This window comes from Nerophis lumbriciformis, linkage group LG03 (assembly GCF_033978685.3).
Source record: "Nerophis lumbriciformis linkage group LG03, RoL_Nlum_v2.1, whole genome shotgun sequence".
NCBI classification, from domain to species: domain Eukaryota; kingdom Metazoa; phylum Chordata; class Actinopteri; order Syngnathiformes; family Syngnathidae; genus Nerophis; species Nerophis lumbriciformis.
Genome location: NC_084550.2, coordinates 24,384,211 through 24,406,151, shown reverse-complemented (window position 1 = coordinate 24,406,151; position 21,941 = coordinate 24,384,211). Strand labels below are relative to the sequence as shown.

Here is a 21,941-nt window from a genome sequence, read left to right as displayed (position 1 = left end):
TTTGTCATTCTTGTTTGGTGTGGGTTCACAGTGTGGCGCATATTTGTAACAGTGTTAAAGTTGTTTATACAGCCACCCTCAATGTGACCTGTATGGCTGTTGACCAAATATGCCTTGCATTCACGTGTGTGTGAAAAGCCGTAGATATTATGTGATTGGGCCGGCATGCAAAGGAAGTGCCTTTAAGGTTAATTGGCGCTCTGTTCTTCCCCCTACGTCCGTGTACACAGTGGCGTTTTAAATAGTCATACATTTTTCTTTTTGGAACCGATACCGATAATTTTTAAACTGATACCAATAATTTTCGATATTGCATTTTAAAGCATTTATCGGCCGATAATACTGGCAGTCCGATATTATCGGACATCCCTAATTTTGTGTGATCTATTTAACATCACAGATTGTACATATTAACAATCATACACACACACACACACACAAAAAGAAAAATTAATAGGCTGAAGCCAAGGCTTATATTTGCCTATCCTATACATTCACTGAAAATTAGATTGCCTGGAACATCGTTAAAAAAATAAATGGGATGAAAGTAGGGATGTCCGATAATATCGGCAGTCCGATGTTATCGGGCAATAAATGCTTTAAAATGTAATATCGGAAATCATTGGTATCGGTTTCAAAAAGTAAAATGTATGACTTTTTAAAACACCGCTGTGTACACGGATGTAGGGAGAAGTACAGAGAGCCAATAAACCTTAAAGGCACTTCCTTTGCGTGCCGGCCCAGTCACATAATATCTACGGCTTTTCACACACACAAGTGAATGCAAGGCATACTTGGTCAATAGCCATACAGGTCACACTGACGGTGGCCGTACAAACAACTTTAACATTGTTACAAATATGCGCCACACTGTGAACCCACACCAAACAAGAATGACAAACACATTTCGGGAGAACACCCGCATAAACATAACAGAACAAATACCCAGAACCCCTTGCAGCACTAACTCTTCTGGGACGCTACAATATACACCCCCTCCCCCCAACCCCGCCCACCTCAACCTCTTCATACTCTCTCAGGGAGAGCATGTCCCAAATTCCAAGCTGCTGTTTAAAAAATATAATGCACTTTGTGACTTAAATAATAAATATGGCAGTGCCATGTTGGCATTTTTTTCCATAACTTGAGTTGATTTATTTTGGAAAACCTTGTTACATTGTTTAATGCATCCAGCAGGGCATCACAACCAAATTAGGCATAATAATGTGTTAATTACACAACTGTATATATCGGTATTGGTTGATATCGGAATCGGTAATTAAGACTTGGACAATATCGGATATCGGCAAAAAAGCCATTATCGGTCATCTCTAAATGAAAGTATACGTTGCTATATTTTATACATTTCCATTATTTCACCTTTCAAGGCTTTCCTAAATCTTAAGAAGTACATGTCTTCAACTCATTACTGAGCTTGTTCCACCATTTAACTCCTAAAACTGAAATACATTTGTATTTTATATTCCTTCTTACTTTGCATATTTCAAAAATCAGTATCCCCCGTAAATGATAGTTTTCTTCTCTTAATTTAAATAACCTAAGAATACAAGCTGGAACGCTGTTGTTCTTTACTTGAAACATAATTTCCATTGTTTTTAGCAACACAATATCTGAACATTTTAACACAATAGAACTTATGAATAATGGATTGGTAGGTTCATAGTAGCACACTTTGTGTATTATTGGACAATCATGCATTACATACTATACATTACCTTTTGCACTATATTAATTTATATTATTATGTGTTGTCAACTTTGTACTTTTTTATGTCATTGCCTGAAATAAATAAACTAATGAAAAGAAAAAAATAATTATTCTAATTACCCTTTTTTGAAGTTTAATTATTGGGTCTATGTTTGTTTTATAAACATTTCCCCAAACCTCAACACAGTATGTTAAATATGTGAAAAATACAAGAATAATATAACATATGCAGACCTTTTGTTATTCAACATGTGTCTTACTTTATAAAGAATAACAGTGGATTTTAATATTTTTCCCTTTTATATATTCAGTATGCGGTTTCCAACATAATTTATGATCAATTATTATTCCCAAGAATTTAGTTTCATATACACCATCAATTTCCACTAGATTTCATTTTTATTTTGCTTCACAATTTGTCCCTGCACCACTAAACACCATAAATTTAGTTAGATCTCGTCACGGGGAAGGAATTAGGAGCTTCTTTGCTGCAATGTCCTCTGGGGGAGTGTCAATGTTTTCAATTAAACAAATCGCCAGGCACACTTCTCTTAAGAGTCCCTCATATATCCAGCAGCAAATGTTCCGTCAGAACAGGCCAGTTCCTCCGAACCTGAACCAGTCTAAACATTTTGGAGAGCAGTGCAAAAAGTGGCTCCAAGAAAGTTGAGATAAGCCAAAGAAGCAAAGCAGGAGAGGGAAGGGGAAGCGTCGGCTTTCGCTGAGAGCCAGAATGTATTAGTAGTTCCTAAAGAAATTCACTCATTTTCTTTTCCTGCCTGTACTTTTAGGTGGCACTCTTTGAGAACGCTCTGTGATTACAACAAGAGAGTCTGTCTAGGTGAGAACATCCCACTATGATGCTACGGATTCATACACGAGAATTAAAATAATACACCTACAAATCAACACTTTCTAATTTTATTCCAAAAGCCATTGAAGTTGGAGCGGACATGCCTTCAGAAACTGTGATCGACAAATGGCTCGGGGAGCCGATCAAAGCAGCCGTTCTTCCCACCAGCATCTTTTTGACCAATAAGAAGGGCTTCCCGGTTTTGTCCAAAGCGCACCAGCGAATAATTGTCCGACTTTTTAAGGTAGGAGCAATGGTACAAAAAAACTTGGAACAGATTCACTTTTAAACGGTGGATACCGTTAAAAACATTCAGTCCGCATGGTCCATGTCAGACCGCTTTTTGTTGACATAGTTGAGAGCCAAAGCGGTAATTTTTATGAAGGATGGATTTGTTTATGTAGACATGGATTATAGCTTTGTCAACATTATCGCTGAGAAGTGAGAAACGACAAAACTGTCGCGTTAAAAGATGCACAGTTTGTTTATTAAATGGATCCCCATTAGCTGACGCCAAGGCGACTGCTAGTCTTCCTGGGGTCCATATAGGAGCATACAAAATAAAAATACAGATAATACATGCATTACCAAACATTATACAAAGGAAAAATACAACATAAGATTTAAAAAAAAAAAAAGCTAGTTAAACCCAGTATTAAAAATTCACATCATGTGGGCAGCTGCAATAGGTGTATCTTCAAAGCTGTCTTGAATGACAATTTACTTTGTGAGAGATGAATGTGAGATGGCAACCCATTCCAGAATGATATACATCCATACATGACTGTATGTTTGAGGAGATTGGTCCTGGGAGCAGAAAGTGCCAAATAGCCATTGCTGGCATTCCTAGTGTCATGAATGTGTGTTAGTTGATTTTAGAAACTCTTGTAAAAGTAATCTGGTGATTGATCTAACACAGGGGTCGGCAACCTTCACCATACAAAGAGCCATTGGAGCCCATTTCCCCCCAAATAAAACCGACCTAGAGCCACGAACTCTGTTAGATTCCTAAAATGACGATAACACCACTTATAGTTTCCTTACACTTGTGCTATAGGACTTATGAAAATAAACACTTATTTGATGTATTTCTGGGTATAACGAAGCAAATAATCAAATTATTTTGAACATTAGAAAAAAATACACTGTTCCTTCCCTTATTAATGAATAAAAAAATAAAAATAAACTCATTCTAACGTTCTGAAGGCATACGACTGCGGCATATTCATTTGATTAAAAATTTAAAACAACTACCTCCTCATCAATAAAAACACCAAATTAACAAAAATGTAAATAAATAAAATGTTTCTCTTTTTTGATCCGTCCATTGCTCGGAGTTGACCGCTAAAAACAATACAATTGCATGGCAGAAAGAAATGTCGCATAAGGGCAGTGACATACATTTCCATTGACAATATATTAAAATGTGTTTTATTTTCATATGACAAGATCCCAGAACTCTCCAAAATAACAACTGTTGAATTAAAATAAACTAAATAAAATGAAATATAACAAATCAAGTAACCATTATTTGTTGACATTCGGTTTCAAAGCCAAAAGGAGCCACAGCGGAGGCATGAAAGAGCCGCATGCGGCTCCAGAGCCGCATGCGGCTCCAGAGCCGCGGGTTGCAGACCCCTGATCTAACATGATAGTTCTAAAGAACATAAGGAGACTACAATGCATCTTTTGTTCAACAGACAACCAGGACAGGTGTGAATGCATAAATGAAATATTAGTGCGCAAAGAACATTTAAGTAGCAGTCTAGCCGCTCTGTTCTGAACAAGTTGCAGTTTGTTCAGGTCAGACTTGGTCGTAACGGACCATATTATAGGACATTAATGAAGATGACAGAAAACCAAGGACTGTATTAGTAACTTCCTGTTTAGTGCCAAGTAGGGATGTAACGATTAACCGTATTAATAATGATAAATAAATGATAAATGGGTTGTACTTGTATAGCGCTTTTCTACCTTCAAGGTACTCAAAGCGCTTTGACACTACTTCCACATTTACCCATTCACACACACATTCACACACTGATGGAGGGAGCTGCCATGCAAGGCGCTAACCAGCACCCATCAGGAGCAAGGGTGAAGTGTCTTGCTCAGGACACAACGGACATGACGAGGTTGGTACTAGGTGGGGATTGAACCAGGGACCCTCGGGTTGTGCACGGCCACTCTCCCACTGCGCCACACCGTCCCTCATGATAACCGCAGTCAATTTTACGACTGTTAGTATTCCCGTTTTGAATTAAAATGATTGAACCATGATTGATAGCTGCTCTTTGATCAACTCACTGACAACGGTCCCCGTTAAAGGGGAACAGTATCACAATTTCAGAAGGGTTAAAACCATTAAAAATCAGTTCCCAGTGGCTTATTTTATTTTTCGAAGTTTTTTTCAAAATTTTACCCATCACGCAATATCCCTAAAAAAAAAAAGCTTCAAAGTGCCTGATTTTAACCATCGTTATATACACCCGTCCATTTTCCTGTGACGTCACATAGTGATGCCAACACAAACAAACATGGCGCATAGAACAGCAAGCTATAGCGACATTAGCTCGGATTCAGACTCGGATTTCAGCGGTTTAAGCGATTCAACAGATTACGCATGTATTGAAACGGATGGTTGTAGTGTGGAGGCAGGTAGCGAAAATGAAATTGAAGAAGAAACTGAAGCTATTGAGCCATATCGATTTGAACCGTATGCAAGCGAAAACGACACGACAGCCAGCGACACGGGAGAAAGCGAGGACGAATTCGGCGATCGCCTTCTAACCAACGATTGGTATGTGTTTGTTTGGCATTAAAGGAAACTAACAACTATGAACTAGGTTTACAGCATATGAAATACATTTGGCAATAACATGCACTTTGAGAGTGCAGACAGCCCAGTTTTCATCAATTAATATATTCTGTAGACATACCCTCATCCGCGCTCTTTTCCTGAAAGCTGATCTGTCCAGTTTTGGAGTTGATGTCAGCAGGCCAGGGAAGCTAGGGTCGATATTCTTCTCTTGATCATCTTCGGTGGCATAAGGAACGGTAGAAGCGGTGTGAGCCAAGACATCCAGGGGGGTTTAGCTTGCTCGTCTGCGGGAACAAACTGCCGCCATTGCTTGCCGTGCTACCGAGGTCCTTTGTCCCGGAATGGCTCACACACTCCGGCAGATTCAATGGGGGTCTGGCGGCAGATTTCTTTGACTTTATCGTTGGAAATGCATCTTCTTTGAGTGTCGCAGGATATCCACACATTCTTGCCATCTCTGTCGTAGCATAGCTTTCGTTGGTAAAGTGTGCGGAACAAACGACTGACCGTTTCGTCGGCTTTCCCCACACCCTCGTATTTTGAACAAATTTCGTCCAATTTCTTGCCACTTTCGCATCTTTGGGCCACTGGTGCAACTTGAATCCGTCCCTGTTCGTGTTGTTACACCCTCCGACAACACACCGACGAGGCATGATGTCTCCAACGTACGGAAAACGGTCGAAAAAACTGAAAATAACAGAGCTGATTTGACTCGGTGTTTGAGAAAATGGCGGATTGCTTCCCGATGTGACGTCACGTTGTGACGTCATCGCTCCGAGAGCGAATATTAGAAAGGCGTTTAATTCGCCAAAATTCACCCATTTGGAGTTTGGAAATCGGTTAAAAAAAATTTTGGTCTTTTTTCTGCAACATCAAGGTATATATTGACGCTTACATAGGTCTGGTGATAATGTTCCCCTTTAAGTAGCAGTCTAGCCGCTCTGTTCTGAACAAGTTGCAGTTTGTTCAGGTCAGACTTGGTTGTAACGGACCATATTATAGGACATTAATGAAGATGACAGAAAACCAAGGACTGTATTAGTGACTTCCTGTTTAGTGCTAAGTCGGGATGTAACGATTAACTGTATTAATGATAACCACGGTCAATTTTACGACTGTTAATATTCCCGTTTTGAATTAAAATGATTGAACCATGATTGATAGCTGCTCTTTGATCAACTCACAGACGACGGTCGGTGAACGTGAACACGAGACCCGTTAAAGGGGAACATTATCACAATTTCAGAAGGGTTAAAACCATTAAAAATCAGTTCCAAGTGGCTTATTTTATTTTTCGAAGTTTTTTTCAAAATTTTACCCATCACGCAATATCCCTAAAAAAGCTTCAAAGTGCCTGATTTTAACCATCGTTATATACACCCGTCCATTTTCCTGTGACGTCACATAGTGATGCCAACACAAACAAACATGGCGCATAGAACAGCAAGCTATAGCGACATTAGCTCGGATTCAGACTCGGATTTCAGCGGCTTAAGCGATTCAACAGATTACGCATGTATTGAAACGGATGGTTGTAGTGTGGAGGCAGGTAGCGAAAAGGAAATTGAAGAAGAAACTGAAGCTATTGAGCCATATCGATTTGAACCGTATGCAAGCGAAACCGACGAAAACGACACGACAGCCAGCGACACGGGAGAAAGCGAGGACGAATTCGGCGATCGCCTTCTAACCAACGATTGGTATGTGTTTGTTTGGCATTAAAGGAAGCTAACAACTATGAACTAGGTTTACTGCATATGAAATACATTTGGCAACAACATGCACTTTGAGAGTGCAGACAGCCCAATTTTCATCAATTAATATATTCTGTAGACATACCCTCATCCACTATCTTTTCCTGAAAGCTGATCTGTCCAGTTTTGGAGTTGATGTCAGCAGGCCAGGGAAGCTAGGGTCGATATTCTTCTCTTGATCATCTTCGGTAGCATAATGGACGGTGTGAGCCAAGACATCCAGGGGGTTTAGCTCGCTCGTCTGCGGGAACAAACTGCCGCCATTGCTTGCCGTGCTACCGAAGCCCTTTGTCCAGGAATTGCTCACACACTCCGGCAGATTCAATGGGGGTCTGGCGGCAGATTTCTTTGACTTTATCGTTGGAAATGCATCTGCTTTGAGTGTCGCAGGATATCCACACATTCTTGCCATCTCTGTCGTAGCATAGCTTTCGTCGGTAAAGTGTGCGGAACAAACGTCCAATTTCTTGCCACTTTCGCATCTTTGGGCCACTTTTGCAAGTTGAATCCGTCCCTGTTCGTGTTGTTACACCCTCCGACAACACACCGACGAGGCATGATGTCTCCAGGGTACGGAAAAACAGTCGAAAAAAACGGAAAATAACAAGAGCTGATTTGACTCGGTGTTTGAGAAAATGGCGGTTTGCTTCCCGATGTAACGTCACGTTGTGACGTCATCGCTCCGAGAGCGAATAATAGAAAGGCGTTTAATTCGCCAAAATTCGCCCATTTAGAGTTCGGAAATTGGTTAAAAAAACATATGGTCATTTTTCTGCAACTTTAAGGTATATATTGATGCTTACATAGGTCTGGTGATAATGTTCCCCTTTAACGTCTTTCCTTATGAAGAAACGACATACCACGAGCTAAACCTGTATAAACACACCACTATAATATTCAATTGTGCACATTGAAACTACAAGCTGTGTTCTCAGAAACGAGTGATCGATCTATACTCAAAACATGCTCAGAGAAAGGAACGCATATTAAATGTTTCTTTGGACGGAGTTCATATTGAGCAAGTTAAAGAGGCCAGGTTGCTGGGAGTCACAATAGATGAAAGACTATCTTGGACCACTCACATTAATAACATAGTAACACAAATGAGCAGAAGCATCTCAATCATAAGAAGAAGTGCCTATTTTTTAACTAACACAACTACTAAGCAAGTTATACAATCCCTTATATTGTCACATCTTGACTACTGCCCAGCAATCTGGTCTAATGGATCGAAACAAGAACTACCGTATTTTCCGCACTATAAGGCGCACCGGATTATTAGCCGCACCTTCAATGAATGGCATATTTCATAACTTTGTCCACCAATAAGCCGCCCCGGACTATAAGCCGCGCCTACGCTGCACTAAAGGGAATGTCAAAAAAACAGTCAGATAGGTCAGTCAAACTTTAATAATATATTAAAAACCAGCGTTCTAACAACTCTGTTCACTCCCAAAATGTACGCAAATGTGCAATCACAAACATAGTAAAATTCAAAATAGTGCAGAGCAATAGCAACATAATGTTGCTCGAACGTTAATGTCACAACACACAAAATAAACATAGCGCTCACTTTCTGAAGTTATTCTTCATTCGTAAATCCTTAGTCTTCGGTGTCCGAAGTGAAAAGTTGGGCAAATGTGAGATCCAAAATGGCCGGTTCCGTCTCGTCGAAGTCATCGGAGTCAGTGTCACTGTTATCCAGCAGTTCTGTGAATCCTGCCTTCCGGAAAGCTCGGACCACAGTTGTGACCGAAATATCTGCCCAGGCATTTACGATCCACTGGCAGATGTTGGCGTCGTCTGGCGCTGCCTCCCTGTCTTAGTGAATGTGTGTTCGCCTTCTGTCATCCATTGTTCCCACGCAGTTAGCAGTCTAGCTTCGAATGCCCTGTTGACACCAATATCTAGCGGCTGGAGGTCTTTTGTCAATCCACCCGGAATGACGGCGAGTATTGAATTAAGCGCGTAAGCGTGTCTCTTAATGTGATGTTATGAGCTAGCAAATATAACAACTACACTACCCAGCATGCAACGATAGTTACGAGCATGCGCGGTAGCCCTGAGAAGCGTTGTTGTATGCTGGGAGTTAGAATGTGGTTATGAGCACGCTGTGAGTAAACGTTGAGAACTCAGTTAACACGCCTCGTCTGCATTATTTATAATTAGACAGACAACACACTTAATAGGAGCCATTTTGCGGTCTTTACATAAACACACAAATGGAAATGAAACGTCACATATCCCAGCATGCACCGCGCGCTTCTTCTTCTTCCGGGGGCGGGTGGTTGCTTACAGTACAAGAAGAAGCGCTTCCTGTTCTATGGGGGCGGGTGCTTACCTTGGCGGTTGCTTGCGTAGAAGAAGAAGCGCTTCCTGCTCTACCGGGAAAAAAGATGGCGGCTGTTTACCGAAGTTGCGAGAACGAAACTTTATGAAAATGAATCTTAATATTTATCCATATATAAAGCGCACCGGGTTAAAAGCCGCACTGTCAGCGTTTGAGTAAATTTGTGGTTTTTAGGTGCGGCTAATGGTGCGGAAAATACGGTAAATAAAATGCAGCTTACCCAAAACAGAGCTGCCAGACTAGCTCTCCATTGCTCAGTTAGGACCGGCATTGAGATCATGCATAATGAAATGTCATGGATGAGAGTTGGTGAAAGACTAGCTTGTAGTTGAATTCTTTTTTTTTTTTTTTTTTAATCTATACATACCATAAACCTGCTTATCTGTATTCTCAGCTGTTGTTTGCTAGTGAAAGTCACAACTATGGTACCAGGCTAGCCCTAAGACGTGCTCTCACCCGTCTTAAAGGGGAACATTATCACCAGACCTATGTAAACGTTAATATATACCTTGATGTTGCAGAAAAAGACCATATATTTTTTTAACCGATTTCCGAACTTTAAATGGGTGAATTTTGGCGAATTAAACGCCTTTCTAATATTCGCTCTCGGAGCGAATATCGCATCGGGAAGCAATCCGCCATTTTCTCAAACACCGGGTCAAAACAGCTCTGTTATTTTCCGTTTTTTCGACTGTTTTCCGTACCTTGGAGACATCATGCCTCGTCGGTGTGTTGTTGGAGGGTGTAACAACACGAACAGGGACGCATTCAAGTTGCACCTTTGGCCCAAAGATGCGAAAGTGGCAAGAAATTGGACGTTTGTTCCGCACACTTTACCGACGAAAGCTATGCTACGACAGAGATGGCAAGAATGTGTGGATATCCTGCGACACTCAAAGCAGATGCATTTCCAACGATAGTCAAAGAAATCTGCCGCCAGACCCCCATTGAATCTGCCGGAGTGTGTGAGCAATTCAGGGACAAAGGACCTCGATAGCACGGCAAGCAATGGCAGCAGTTTGTTCCCGCAGACGAGCGAGCTAAACCCCCTGGATGTCTTGGCTCACACCGTCCCGAAGATGATCAAGAGAAGAATATCGACCCTAGCTTCCCTGGCCTGCTGACATGAGGGTATGTCTGCAGAATATAGTAATTGATGAAAATTGGGCTGTCTGCACTCTCAAAGTGCATGTTGTTGCCAAATGTATTTCATATGCTGTAAACCTAGTTCATAGTTGTTAGTTTCCTTTAATGCCAAACAAACACATACCAATCGTTGGTTAGAAGGCGATCACCGAATTCGTCCTCGCTTTCTCCCGTGTCGCTGGCTGTCGTGTCGTTTTCGTCGGTTTCGCTTGCATACAGTTCAAACCGATATGGCTCAATAGCTTCAGTTTCTTCTTCAATTTCGTTTTCGCTACCTGCCTCCACACTACAACCATCCGTTTCAATACATGCGTAATCTGTTGAATCGCTTAAGCCGCTGAAATCCGAGTCTGAATCCGAGCTAATGTCGCTATAGCTTGCTGTTCTATCCGCCATGTTTGTTTGTGTTGGCATCACTATGTGACGTCACAGGAAAATGGACGGATGTTTATAACGATGGTTAAAATCAGGCACTTTGAAGCTTTTTTTAGGGATATTACGTGATGGGTAACATTTTGAAAAAAACTTCGAAAAATATAATAAGCCACTGGGAACTGATTTTTAATGGTTTTAACAATTCTGAAATTGTGATAATGTTCCCCTTTAAAACCAAAACTGATGTTTTGAAAGAGACTAATGTATCGGGCAATCACTTACTGGAATCAACTTCCACAATATCTGCTATCAATCACCAGCAGAGTGGGTTTTAAAAATAGACTAAGAGGAGACGTATTGCGGAAAGAGATTATTTTAGATTGTACCTAATGTCATGACTGGTTTTATTGATTGATTATGGGACAAGCAGTAGAAAATGGATGGATGGTACTTTTTCGTCACCTATTGTTTGTCTTTGGTACACTAATGTGTATATTTTACGCCATTGGTTCTTTGTTTTATTTTTGCAAAAATATATCTATTTTTATATTGCTCTTTTTATCTTTGGTACGAACATTATTATGTCAAGTCGAAGTTTTTTTTTGGTTTTTTGTTGTTGCTATTTTTGTATTACAATATTTTATTATTTGATCATGTTGTACTGCATTGTAGTCTTTTGTTTTGTGATTGTGTGATGTTTTTTGCCTGGACCCCAGGAAGAATAGTCTCCACTGCGGTGTAGACTAATGGGGATCCTTAATAAACTAAACTAAACTCGGAAGATTAAGACACAGGGTGTTTGTTTTTGGGTTTTTGACAACTTTATTTAAACGAAACTTGTCTACAACAAAGTGAACTTGGATGACAGCCCATAAACCGGACGTGAAGCAAAGGGAAATCTCAATTTGCCTTTATCAATAAATAAAAAAATCTAAAACTTTTACAAATTAAAATGAGGAAAAAAAATTACATTAATTTACATTATCGTAAAATGGCTCTTAAGACTCCAGAAAAAATATTTAATGTTTTTTCTCCCAAGACAGTGAATTTTGTGTCAATTTACTATAGCTGTTTATTTTTAAATAAAATTAAGATAAAAGACTTCAGTTTGAGTGAATTCAACAATCTCGCCATAACGTGATATAACATTTAATATCGTTACATCCCTAGTGCAAAATAAGCTTTAAAATAAAATCACGGCAGTATTGAACAGGATTCTAGATTGTTGGCCACTGGAAAGAAGGTTTGCACATGTACATAAGCTTTATTGTTAAGATATACAATGAAATGATCACAGCAGCTCCGTTGGATTAGAGTATGAAACATTACAAAAAAAGAGAATAATCTAAATACATAAAAATTAAGCAAAACAATGTCAACAAACTGCCATTGGTTCAATAATCCTTCATCGCCCATTTTCTTCTGTCCATGGCTTTAGTCACATGAACTAGTTTCCATTCGGCTCACGTCAACAAGCTACACAAACCACTTCCACTGTAGTTCAAGTTGACCTAGTTGCGCAATCCAGAGTTCCGTTTTGTGATTTTTAACACCGTAGTGGGTTTTAATTCAAATGTTCATCTTTCACAGTTGGAGGCACAATTCATCTTTACAGGCACAAGTCGCCACACTGACAAGGACTTCCGTTCGTATCTGCAATACCTGGAATACATCAGTCAGAACCGGCCCGCACCGAATTCCTACGAGCTCTTCGCCAAAGGTTATGAAGACTACCTCCAGTCTCCGCTACAGGTACTGACTGACACTCTGTTTGTCCTTATATCTATTATTCCTTATATTTCTTGTTCATTCTTCTTTTAAGCCCCTAATGGATAACCTGGAGTCGCAGACATACGAAGTGTTTGAGAAGGATCCTATTAAATATTCACAGTACCAACAGGTGTGTTCATTGATGCCACTAAAAGTCTGCTTTTCTGACACGTTTCCTAAAACTGTATTGTCTTGTCGACAGGCTGTGTATAAATGCCTGCTTGATCGAGTCCCAGAAGAACAGAAAGACACCAATGTTCAGTAAGTAAAGTCAGTGAACAAAATAAGAATTACCGAAAATGTTGACCACAATTAGGGATGTCCCGATCCGATATTTGGATCGGATCGGCTGCCGATATTTGCCAAAAATTGCGTATCGGCAAGGCATGGGAAAATGCCGATCCAGTTTAAAAAAAACAAACTCCGGTCCGTGTTTTCCAACGCACCGATTTAAATAATACATTCCACTTTTCTGCTGCTCCGTAATTTCCGTTCCGCATTTTCCAGCACACCTTCAACACATCCACAGGTCTGTGAATTCTCACGCAGTTGCTTTTAGCTGCTGGCATTACACGACAGGCTCTTCTCACTCTTTCCTGTGTCTCCCTCTCACAGACAGCAAGCGCACCTTCTTACACACGTCACATACTGTCACGACATACGTCACATACGTATACGTCCTCCCCGAGCAGAGAGGTAGCAGCATGGCTAACGTTAGCTGTGATGCTAGCGCAGCCGTGGGAGCAACGCTCCCTCTAAGGTGCTCGCCTGTGCAATTGCACACTGTTTAAGCGTCCTCTGCGCATAGCAAATCTATGCCAAGCACAAAATCAAATAAAAAAATAAGCGCATAACAATTTTCGACACACGGACATGACCGAGAAAACAGTTTTCGTCATCATTGTTCAAATATTGTAACGTCTGTCGAGACGCTTATCTCCATTCGGTGCCACACGCCCACACCATCAAAATGCCGAGGCAAAAATTTCCACATCAACACCGTATAAAAAAAATTAGTGATTTTTTTAGTTCTGATTTCCTTCTCTGCGTGAAAGTTTAAAAGTAGCATATATTAATGCAGTATGAAGAAGAATCTTTTAATGTAGACATGCAAGCCTTGAAAGAAAATGTTGAAAATCAAGACTACATTTCCTGCAAATGGGTGCATTTCTACCCTATATTTTAACTTTAGATTTATTCTCATATCAAACTCTTTTGGCTGTCTTTTTGACACTTACATCCGGCGCCCCCCTCCACACCCTAGTTTATAAATAATGTAAATTATTCAATGTGATTATCTTGTGTGATGACTGTATTATGATGATAGTATATATCTGATAGTATATATCTGTATCATGAATCTCCCCGACTTAAACAAGTTGAAAAACTTATTCGGGTGTTACCATTTAGTGGTCAATTGTACGGAATATGTACTTCACTGTGCAACCTACTAATAAAAGTCTCAATCAATCAAAACGCATAGAATCATCATACTGCTGTGATTATATGCATCAAGTGTTCATTCAAGGCTAAGGCAAAATATCGAGATATATATTGTGTATCGCAATATGGCCTTAAAATATCGTAATATTTAAAAAAGGCCATATCGCCCAGCCCTAGTTCAATGATGCCATTTCTGTTTGTCATGTATAATTTTGTCTATTTTGTGTTTATCCTTGAATAAACAGGTCAGTTTCTTGTTACCAACCATTGTGTATTATTCAAACTCCCCTAATTCAGCTGGCTAGTTGTTATCAAGAGTACTAAAACCCTTTTCAACATGATTCTGACAACTAAGTAGGCTAAATAACTTTAAACTTTAATACATGCTCGGATAGGCCAGTATTGGTATCGGTCAGTATCGGTATCGGATCGGAAATGCAAAAACAATATCGGGATCGGAAGTGCAAAAACCTGGATCGGGACATCCCTAACCACAATGGAGCCTACAGGGTGAACCACAACCATTTTCTGTCTGGCCAATAATGACCTCCAGTTGGATTTTAACCCTTGTGTGGTGTTCGGGTCTGTGGGACCCGTTTTCATGTTTTATTAAAAGAAAAATTATACAATTACGGTAATTAATTTTTCAAACTGAGACTCACTGACTTTGGCTCATTTTCTGTGAAGAACATATATCAGAATACATATTTAATGAACACACACCATACACCCCCCCCTACACATTTCTATTACATATAAGATGTCCGGGTCCACAACTAATAATAGAAGTGTGGAAATTGATGTTCTGTGTACCACACGCAACCACCCACCCACCCACACACACACACACACACACAGTAGGACTAGACAGGAGGAGGACGGAGTGTAGGTACACAGAATATCAGAGGGTCAAATGTGCGAGAAAATGAGAGCAGACAGTGTTGACAAACAATGTTGCAACCTTGTGTGGGAACCGCAGGTGAAGAAACACAAAAGAAGAATCCCTGTGGGATGCAGAGAAATTTTACGTGCGACGTTCATATTGTTGTTACTCAGCCAGCGTTTGTGGGTCTGATGGACCCATTGCATTTTGTGGCTTTTAATGCCTCACAGTCAAACACTTTTATGTTATAATACTGAACAGATGTTTATTGGGATAAGGTAAACATCTGTTCAGTATTTTAACATAAAAGTGTTTGATTTGTGAGGCATTAAAAGCCACAAAATGCAACGGGTCCATCAGACCCACAAACGCTGGCTGAGTAACAACAATATGAACATTACACAAGGGTTAAAAACACATTTTCCATAATGACCTCATATGAAACTGGATTAGTCTGTTCCAGAATCAAACTGTAGTAAAAAAAAAAAAAAAGATTTTTGAATGAATCGCCATTCTAATTTGTAACGATTCTTAATTGTAATCGAACACGGTTTGTCGTGATCACAATATGCAGGCGACAGCGTGCAGGTAAAAAGGTATCTAATGCTTAAACCAAAAATAAAAAGGTGAGTGCCGTTAAGAAAAGGTATCGAAGTTTAGGGAAGGCTATGCAAAACGAAACTCAAACTGAACTGGTTGCAAAGTAAACAAAAACAGAATGCTGGACGACAGCAAAGACTTACAGCGTGTGGAGCAGACGGCGTCCACAAAGTACATCCGAACATGACATGACAACAATGTCCCCGCAAAGAAGGATAGCGACAACTGAAAAAGTCTTGATTGCTAAAACAAAACAGGTGTGGGGAATAGCGCTCAAGGAACACATGAAACTTCTATACCAACAAAACAGGACAACAGCCACCAAAATAGGAGTGCAAGACAAGAACTAAAACACTACACACAAGAAGACAGCAAAAAACTCCAAATAAGTCAGGGCGTGATGTGACAGTACACCTACTTTGAGACAAGAGCTATAGTCATACATGCTTGGTTATGGTTTGAATTCTTATCCAACACTTGCGAGAACAACTTTTTATTGTCAATATCAGCTGCTGAGTTTCATTTTTTAATGTTTTCTGCTGGTGGTGTGCCTCCACATTTTTTCAATGAAAAAAATGTGCCTTGGCTCAAAAAAGGTTGAAAACTAGAGATGTCCGATAATATCGGACTGACGATATTATCGGCCGATAAATGCTTTAAAATGTGTAATCGGAAATTATCGGTATCGGTTTCAAAAAGGATGACTTTTTAAAACGCCGCTGTGTACACGGACGTAGGGAGAAGTACAGAGCGCCAATAAACCTTAAAGGCACTGCCTTGGCGTGCCGGCCCAATCACATAATATCTACGGCTTTTCACACACAAGTGAATGCAATGCATACTTGGTCAACAGCCATACAGGTCACGCTGAGTGTGGCCGTATAAACAACTTTAACACTGTTACAAATATGCGCCACACTGTGAACCCACACCAAACAAGAATGACAAACACATTTCGGGAGAACACCCGCACCGTAACACAACATAAACACAACAGAACAAATACCCAGAACCCCTTGCAGCACTAACTCTTCCGGGATGCTACAATATACACATCCCACTACCCCAACCCCGCCCACCTCTCAGGGAGAGCATGTCCCAAATTCCAAGCTGCTGTTTTGAGGCATGTTAAAAAAAAATAATGCACTTTGTGACTTCAATAATAAATATGGCAGTGCCATGTTGGCATTTTTTTTCCATAACTTGAGTTGATTTATTTTGGAAAACCTTGTTACATTGTTTAATGCATCCAGCGGTGCATCACAACACAATTAGGCATAATAATGTGTTAATTCCACGACTGTATACATCTGTATCGGTTGATATCGGAATCGGTAATTAAGAGTTGGACAATATCGGATATCGGCAAAAAAGCCATTATCGGACATCTCTATTGGTTATGATTTGAATTCTTATCCAACACTTGCGAGTACAACTTTTTATTGTCAACATCAGCTGCTGAGTTTCATTTTTTTAATGTTTTCTGCTGGTGGTGTGCCTCCACATTTTTCGAAAGCCTTGGCTCAAAAAAGGTTGAAAAACAGTGGAATAGTTTAATCATTTTGAAACAAACATGACTCAAAGGCGGCCCCAGACCTCCATCTTATTTTCAGTCCTTTTCATGAAGTTTCAAATGACATGCCTGACTATATAATCATACATGGCCACTGCTGCACCTGCACATACTAAGGCAAACTGCACTGTGAAAGTCACCAAAACTGATGTAGTTGTAACTGCCATGGTCAGTGCCTTCTTGAAGAATAGTGTTCTGTTATCTGCTGGCAGAGTACTGATGGTGTTGGGGGCAGGCAGGGGTCCCCTGGTCAATGCCTCGCTGCGTGCTGCCAAGCAGGCGGACAGAAAGCTGAAAGTGTACGCCGTGGAGAAGAATCCCAATGCTGTTATCACGTGAGTGGCCTTCTAATCATTCTCATTCCCAGCTGTTAAACACTGTTGCATTTTTTTTGTGACTCGTAAACTAGTCTCTCCTGGATTTCGCAGGCTTTTTTTTTGCGATTGTTGTTACGGCCTAAAATGCCTAAATCCGCAGAAGCTTATTTATTTGAATTTTTTTAAGTTGCAAGGCTTTTTTTTTTTTTCAATAACATTAAATTAACTTGCAAATTTATCGTTTTTTTTTTGTTGTTAAATTTGTTTTGTTTTCAGTGCTCCTTGCAACCTTAACCTCAAAAAGCACAGGATTGCAACACAAATTGTAAACATGTTTTACTCGTTTTATACCGCACTTTAGGGACGGTGTGGCAAAGTTGGTAGAGTGGCCGTGCCAGCAATCGGAGTGTTGCTGGTTACTGGGGTTCAATCCCCACCTTCTACCATCCTAGTCATGTCCGTTGTGTCCTTGGGCAGGGCACTTCACCCCTTGCTCCTGATGGCTGCTGGTTAGCGCCTTGCATGGCAGCTCCCTCCATCAGTGTGTGAATGTGTGTGTGAATGTGGAAATAGTGTCAAAGCGCTTTGAGTACCTTGAAGGTAGAAAAGTGCTATACAATTATAACCCATTTACCATTTTAAAAGTAGACCGTAGATTGTAGCAAAAGCACATATCTGGAGTTCATTGCCAAATTACTCTGTTTTGATTATATTTCACAGCAATATTTATAATTACAGAAACATTTGGTGTAGGGCTGGGCGGTACGGCCTTTTAATAATATCTGGATATTTTTAGGCCATGTCACGATACACGATATATATCTGGATATTTTGCCTTAGCCTTGAATGAACACTTGATGCATATAATCACAGCAGTATGATGATTCTATGTGTCTACATTAAAACATTCTTCATACTGCATTAATATATGCTCAATTTAAACTTTCATGCAGAGAGGGAAATCACAACTCAAAGTGTATTTATTAAACAGTTATTAAGCAGTGGCACAAATATTCATGTCTTTTCAAAACAAAGTGCAAGATTGTCAGAGACATTTTAAAACAAGCTATTAGTGCACTTTTGTGCATGATGTCACTAAGATGACATATCAAAACACTAAATTAAAGTGCACTTTTTGTACAGAATGCCACTACAATAGTTTAAACAAATAAAGTGCACTTTTGTGCATGATGTCACACAAGATATTTCAATAAGTGTCAAATAAAAATGAGCTGCATAATAGGAAATCAAATAGTGTATGTCCTTCGCTATGTGGTAGGTTCCTGCGGACGTTATCTCCTTCTGTTGTTGACTATTTGTTTCATACGGTGTTGATGTGGAAATGGTTGCTTGGGCATTTTGTGGGTGTTCCACCGGTCGAGATGTTGACATGCGGAGTTTCAAGCACTCTTCATTCTCTAGCGGGTGACTTTTCAAATGATGCTACACATTAGTAGAGCTGCTACTTTTTGTAGCAACGCTTTTTGCCGCATACTTGACATATTACTGTTCAACATCTTCCCGCTTGAAGCCAAACCACCGCCAGACGATGGACCCCCTGCTGTTTTTCTTGGGAATTAATTCTTCCTTCATTTGTTACCAGATTGGCACTTTCTTTCTCTCATATTACCACTCGCACCACAGCTAACGTTAACCACGCTGCTACCTCTCTGCTCCGCGAGGGCGTAAACGTATGTGACGTATGTAAGAAGGTGCGCTTGTTTTACGTCTCTTGGAGAAGGAGAGATAAGAGAGTGAGAAACACCTGTAGTGTAATGCCCGCAGCTAAAATCAACTGCGTGAGAACGTATACTCCAATATCACTATATAGTCATTTTCTATATCGCACAGAGACAAACCCGCGATACATCGAGTATATTGATATATCGCCCAGCCCTAGTTGTAATGCTTATTTTTTCCAATAACATTAAATTAACTTGCAAATTTAGAGATTATTTTTTGTTGTTAAATTTGTTTTTTCAGTGCTCCTTGTAACCAGTGTTGGGTTAGTTACTGAAAACCAGTAACTAGTTACAGTTACTAGTTACTTTATTTTAAAAGTAACTCAGTTACTAACTCAGTTACTTACACCAAAACGTAATGCGTTACTGTGAAAAGTAACTATTTAGTTACTTCTACTTTTTCCCTTTTTTTTTAAGGCTCCCATTAATGCCCTTTTAGCCTTCATTTCAGTACTGTTATTGCACTGGAGAATAATACAATCTGTTGATCAACTTGACATGCATTTGCATCACTGAACTCAGAAAGCAATGTGGTCTACATACAACACACAAAGACAAAGATATGTTTCAAAGGGCCAATTTATTTCAGGCCAGAACAAATTGACAAAACTATTTTGAATAGCTGCAACATAATGGCACTTTAACTTTAAGTAGATAGGATCTTTGATCCAAGACACAACTTACATTTAACTAAAATGTTATTTTCTTTGTGCTCGACAAAAGAAAAGTGTTGAGAATGTCTCCATGTTAAGAAACTCGACTTCTGGCTTCACTATGATGTCTTGTTAGTTGTTATGAAATGTGTGTGTGTGGGTGGCCCTTTAAGATATGACAGCATGTGACGTGAGTGAGTGGGCGAGAGAGGTGAGGGACCGGTTACAGTGAGTGCGTGCAGGTGCTCTAGCTTGGTGGATGGCTGCGTCCAATAAAGTTGCAACAAACCGCCGGACTCGTCATTCACTCTCAGCTGTAAAGACCCACTTCCGGATAAAGTGAAGGTTGTTAGCACCGAAGTACATAGGCCCTGGAGGAACGTCTCCCCCCGCCCCCACCCACACAAAGCACGGCTCTTCTCTGCAAGCCTCTTCTTTTCCTTGTGACACAGAAGGACAACACCGCTGCGCTGAAATGAAACACTCAGATCTTCTGTTTCTAGCCGATACTACATAAAAAATAACGTAAAATAACGCAGTAACGCATCATGTAGTAACGGTAACTGAGTTACTGAATATAAAAAATAACGCGTTAGATTACTAGTTACCGCCGAAACTAACGGCGTTACAGTAACGCAGTCCCAACACTGCTTGTAACCTTAACCTCAAAAAGCACAGGATTGCAACACAAATTGTAAACATGTTTTACTCGTTTTATACCGCGCTTTAAAAGTAGACCATAGATTGCCGCAAAAGCACATATCTGGAGTTCATTGTCAAATTACTCTACTGTTTTGATTTTAAATTACAACAATATTTATAATTACAGAAACACTTGCTGGCATGTTTACTTCACTCTTGACAAGGACAAACATCTCAAACAATAATTTATGTTGCAACATATTTACTACCCCACATTCAGACCATTTGTGAACGGTTTAGAGCGATCTATAGAGGGAATTTTTGTTTGTGTTCATTTGGAACATGCATGCATACAACATGATGCATCACAATTTCCAGTTTCTCTATTCAACATGTTCGAAAAGGAGTAGGAAGAAGCCGATCTTATTTAATCCTACCCCTTTTTCCTTTATATAGCAGTTGCTAAAACTTTTGTTCACTTCCTTTTCTCAATTATTCACAATATACTCCATAACTAATAGGGATGTCCCGATCCGATATTGATATCGGAAATCAGTCCGATATTAGCCAAAAAAGTGAATATCGGATTTTATCGGACTGAATCTAAAAACTCCGATATAAGCTGTCCATTTACCGCTGCAGCACGTCTATAATAGGTGACTCTGGTTTGATCACACTCCAACACGGTAGGTGGCGGCAATGCCCCTTAATTAACGTTGGTGCCGGCCGCGGAAGAAGAGCGTCTCTGATCCAGCATGCACAGCCCACGTGATCACAACAACGACAGCATGCAAAGTGTAGTGGTGTCGGCTGTGTGGAAGTATTTTAACCTAAACTCGGACAAAGACGTTGCCGCTAAATGCAACATTTGTCAGGCGCAAGTGTCCCGTGGAGGGACAGAACCGGGAATGTTCAATACAAGCAACCTCATCGCACATTTGAAAAAACACCACAAAAAAGAACATGAGGATTTTCGCAAGAGCAGCAAGGCGAAGCAACAAACCTCTGGCTCGCTTAAGCAACCCACGCTGGCCGAAAGCTTTGCAAGACGTGACAAACTACCACGGGACAGCAAAAAGGCAATGGCCATAACAGAAAAGATAGCCCAGTTTATTGTGCTGGATGACCAGCCCCTGTCGGTGGTGAGTAATGTCGGGTTTAAACGCTTAATGGAGCACCTCGAACCTCGCTACATTATTCCTAGCCGCCCAATGCTTATCTTCTTAAAAAAATCTCCACGTTATGCTCGGACTGCAGAAAGTGGAGGAGGAGGAGTAGTAAGGGTAGTCAGCAC

General features: G+C 40.2%; 1 protein-coding gene across 1 annotated transcript in view; it reads left to right on the top strand.

Annotated features, from left to right (window-relative positions):
* Positions 1–21,941, top strand: part of prmt5 (protein arginine methyltransferase 5) — a 47,501-nt gene that overhangs the window by 10,487 nt on the left and 15,073 nt on the right. Inside the window, exons 6-11 of the mRNA XM_061935891.1 lie at positions 2,520–2,569; positions 2,662–2,825; positions 12,615–12,776; positions 12,847–12,924; positions 12,997–13,055; positions 17,506–17,628. Of these exons, the coding sequence (XP_061791875.1) occupies positions 2,520–2,569; positions 2,662–2,825; positions 12,615–12,776; positions 12,847–12,924; positions 12,997–13,055; positions 17,506–17,628 (636 nt within the window). The remainder of the gene's footprint in view (positions 1–2,519; positions 2,570–2,661; positions 2,826–12,614; positions 12,777–12,846; positions 12,925–12,996; positions 13,056–17,505; positions 17,629–21,941) is intronic.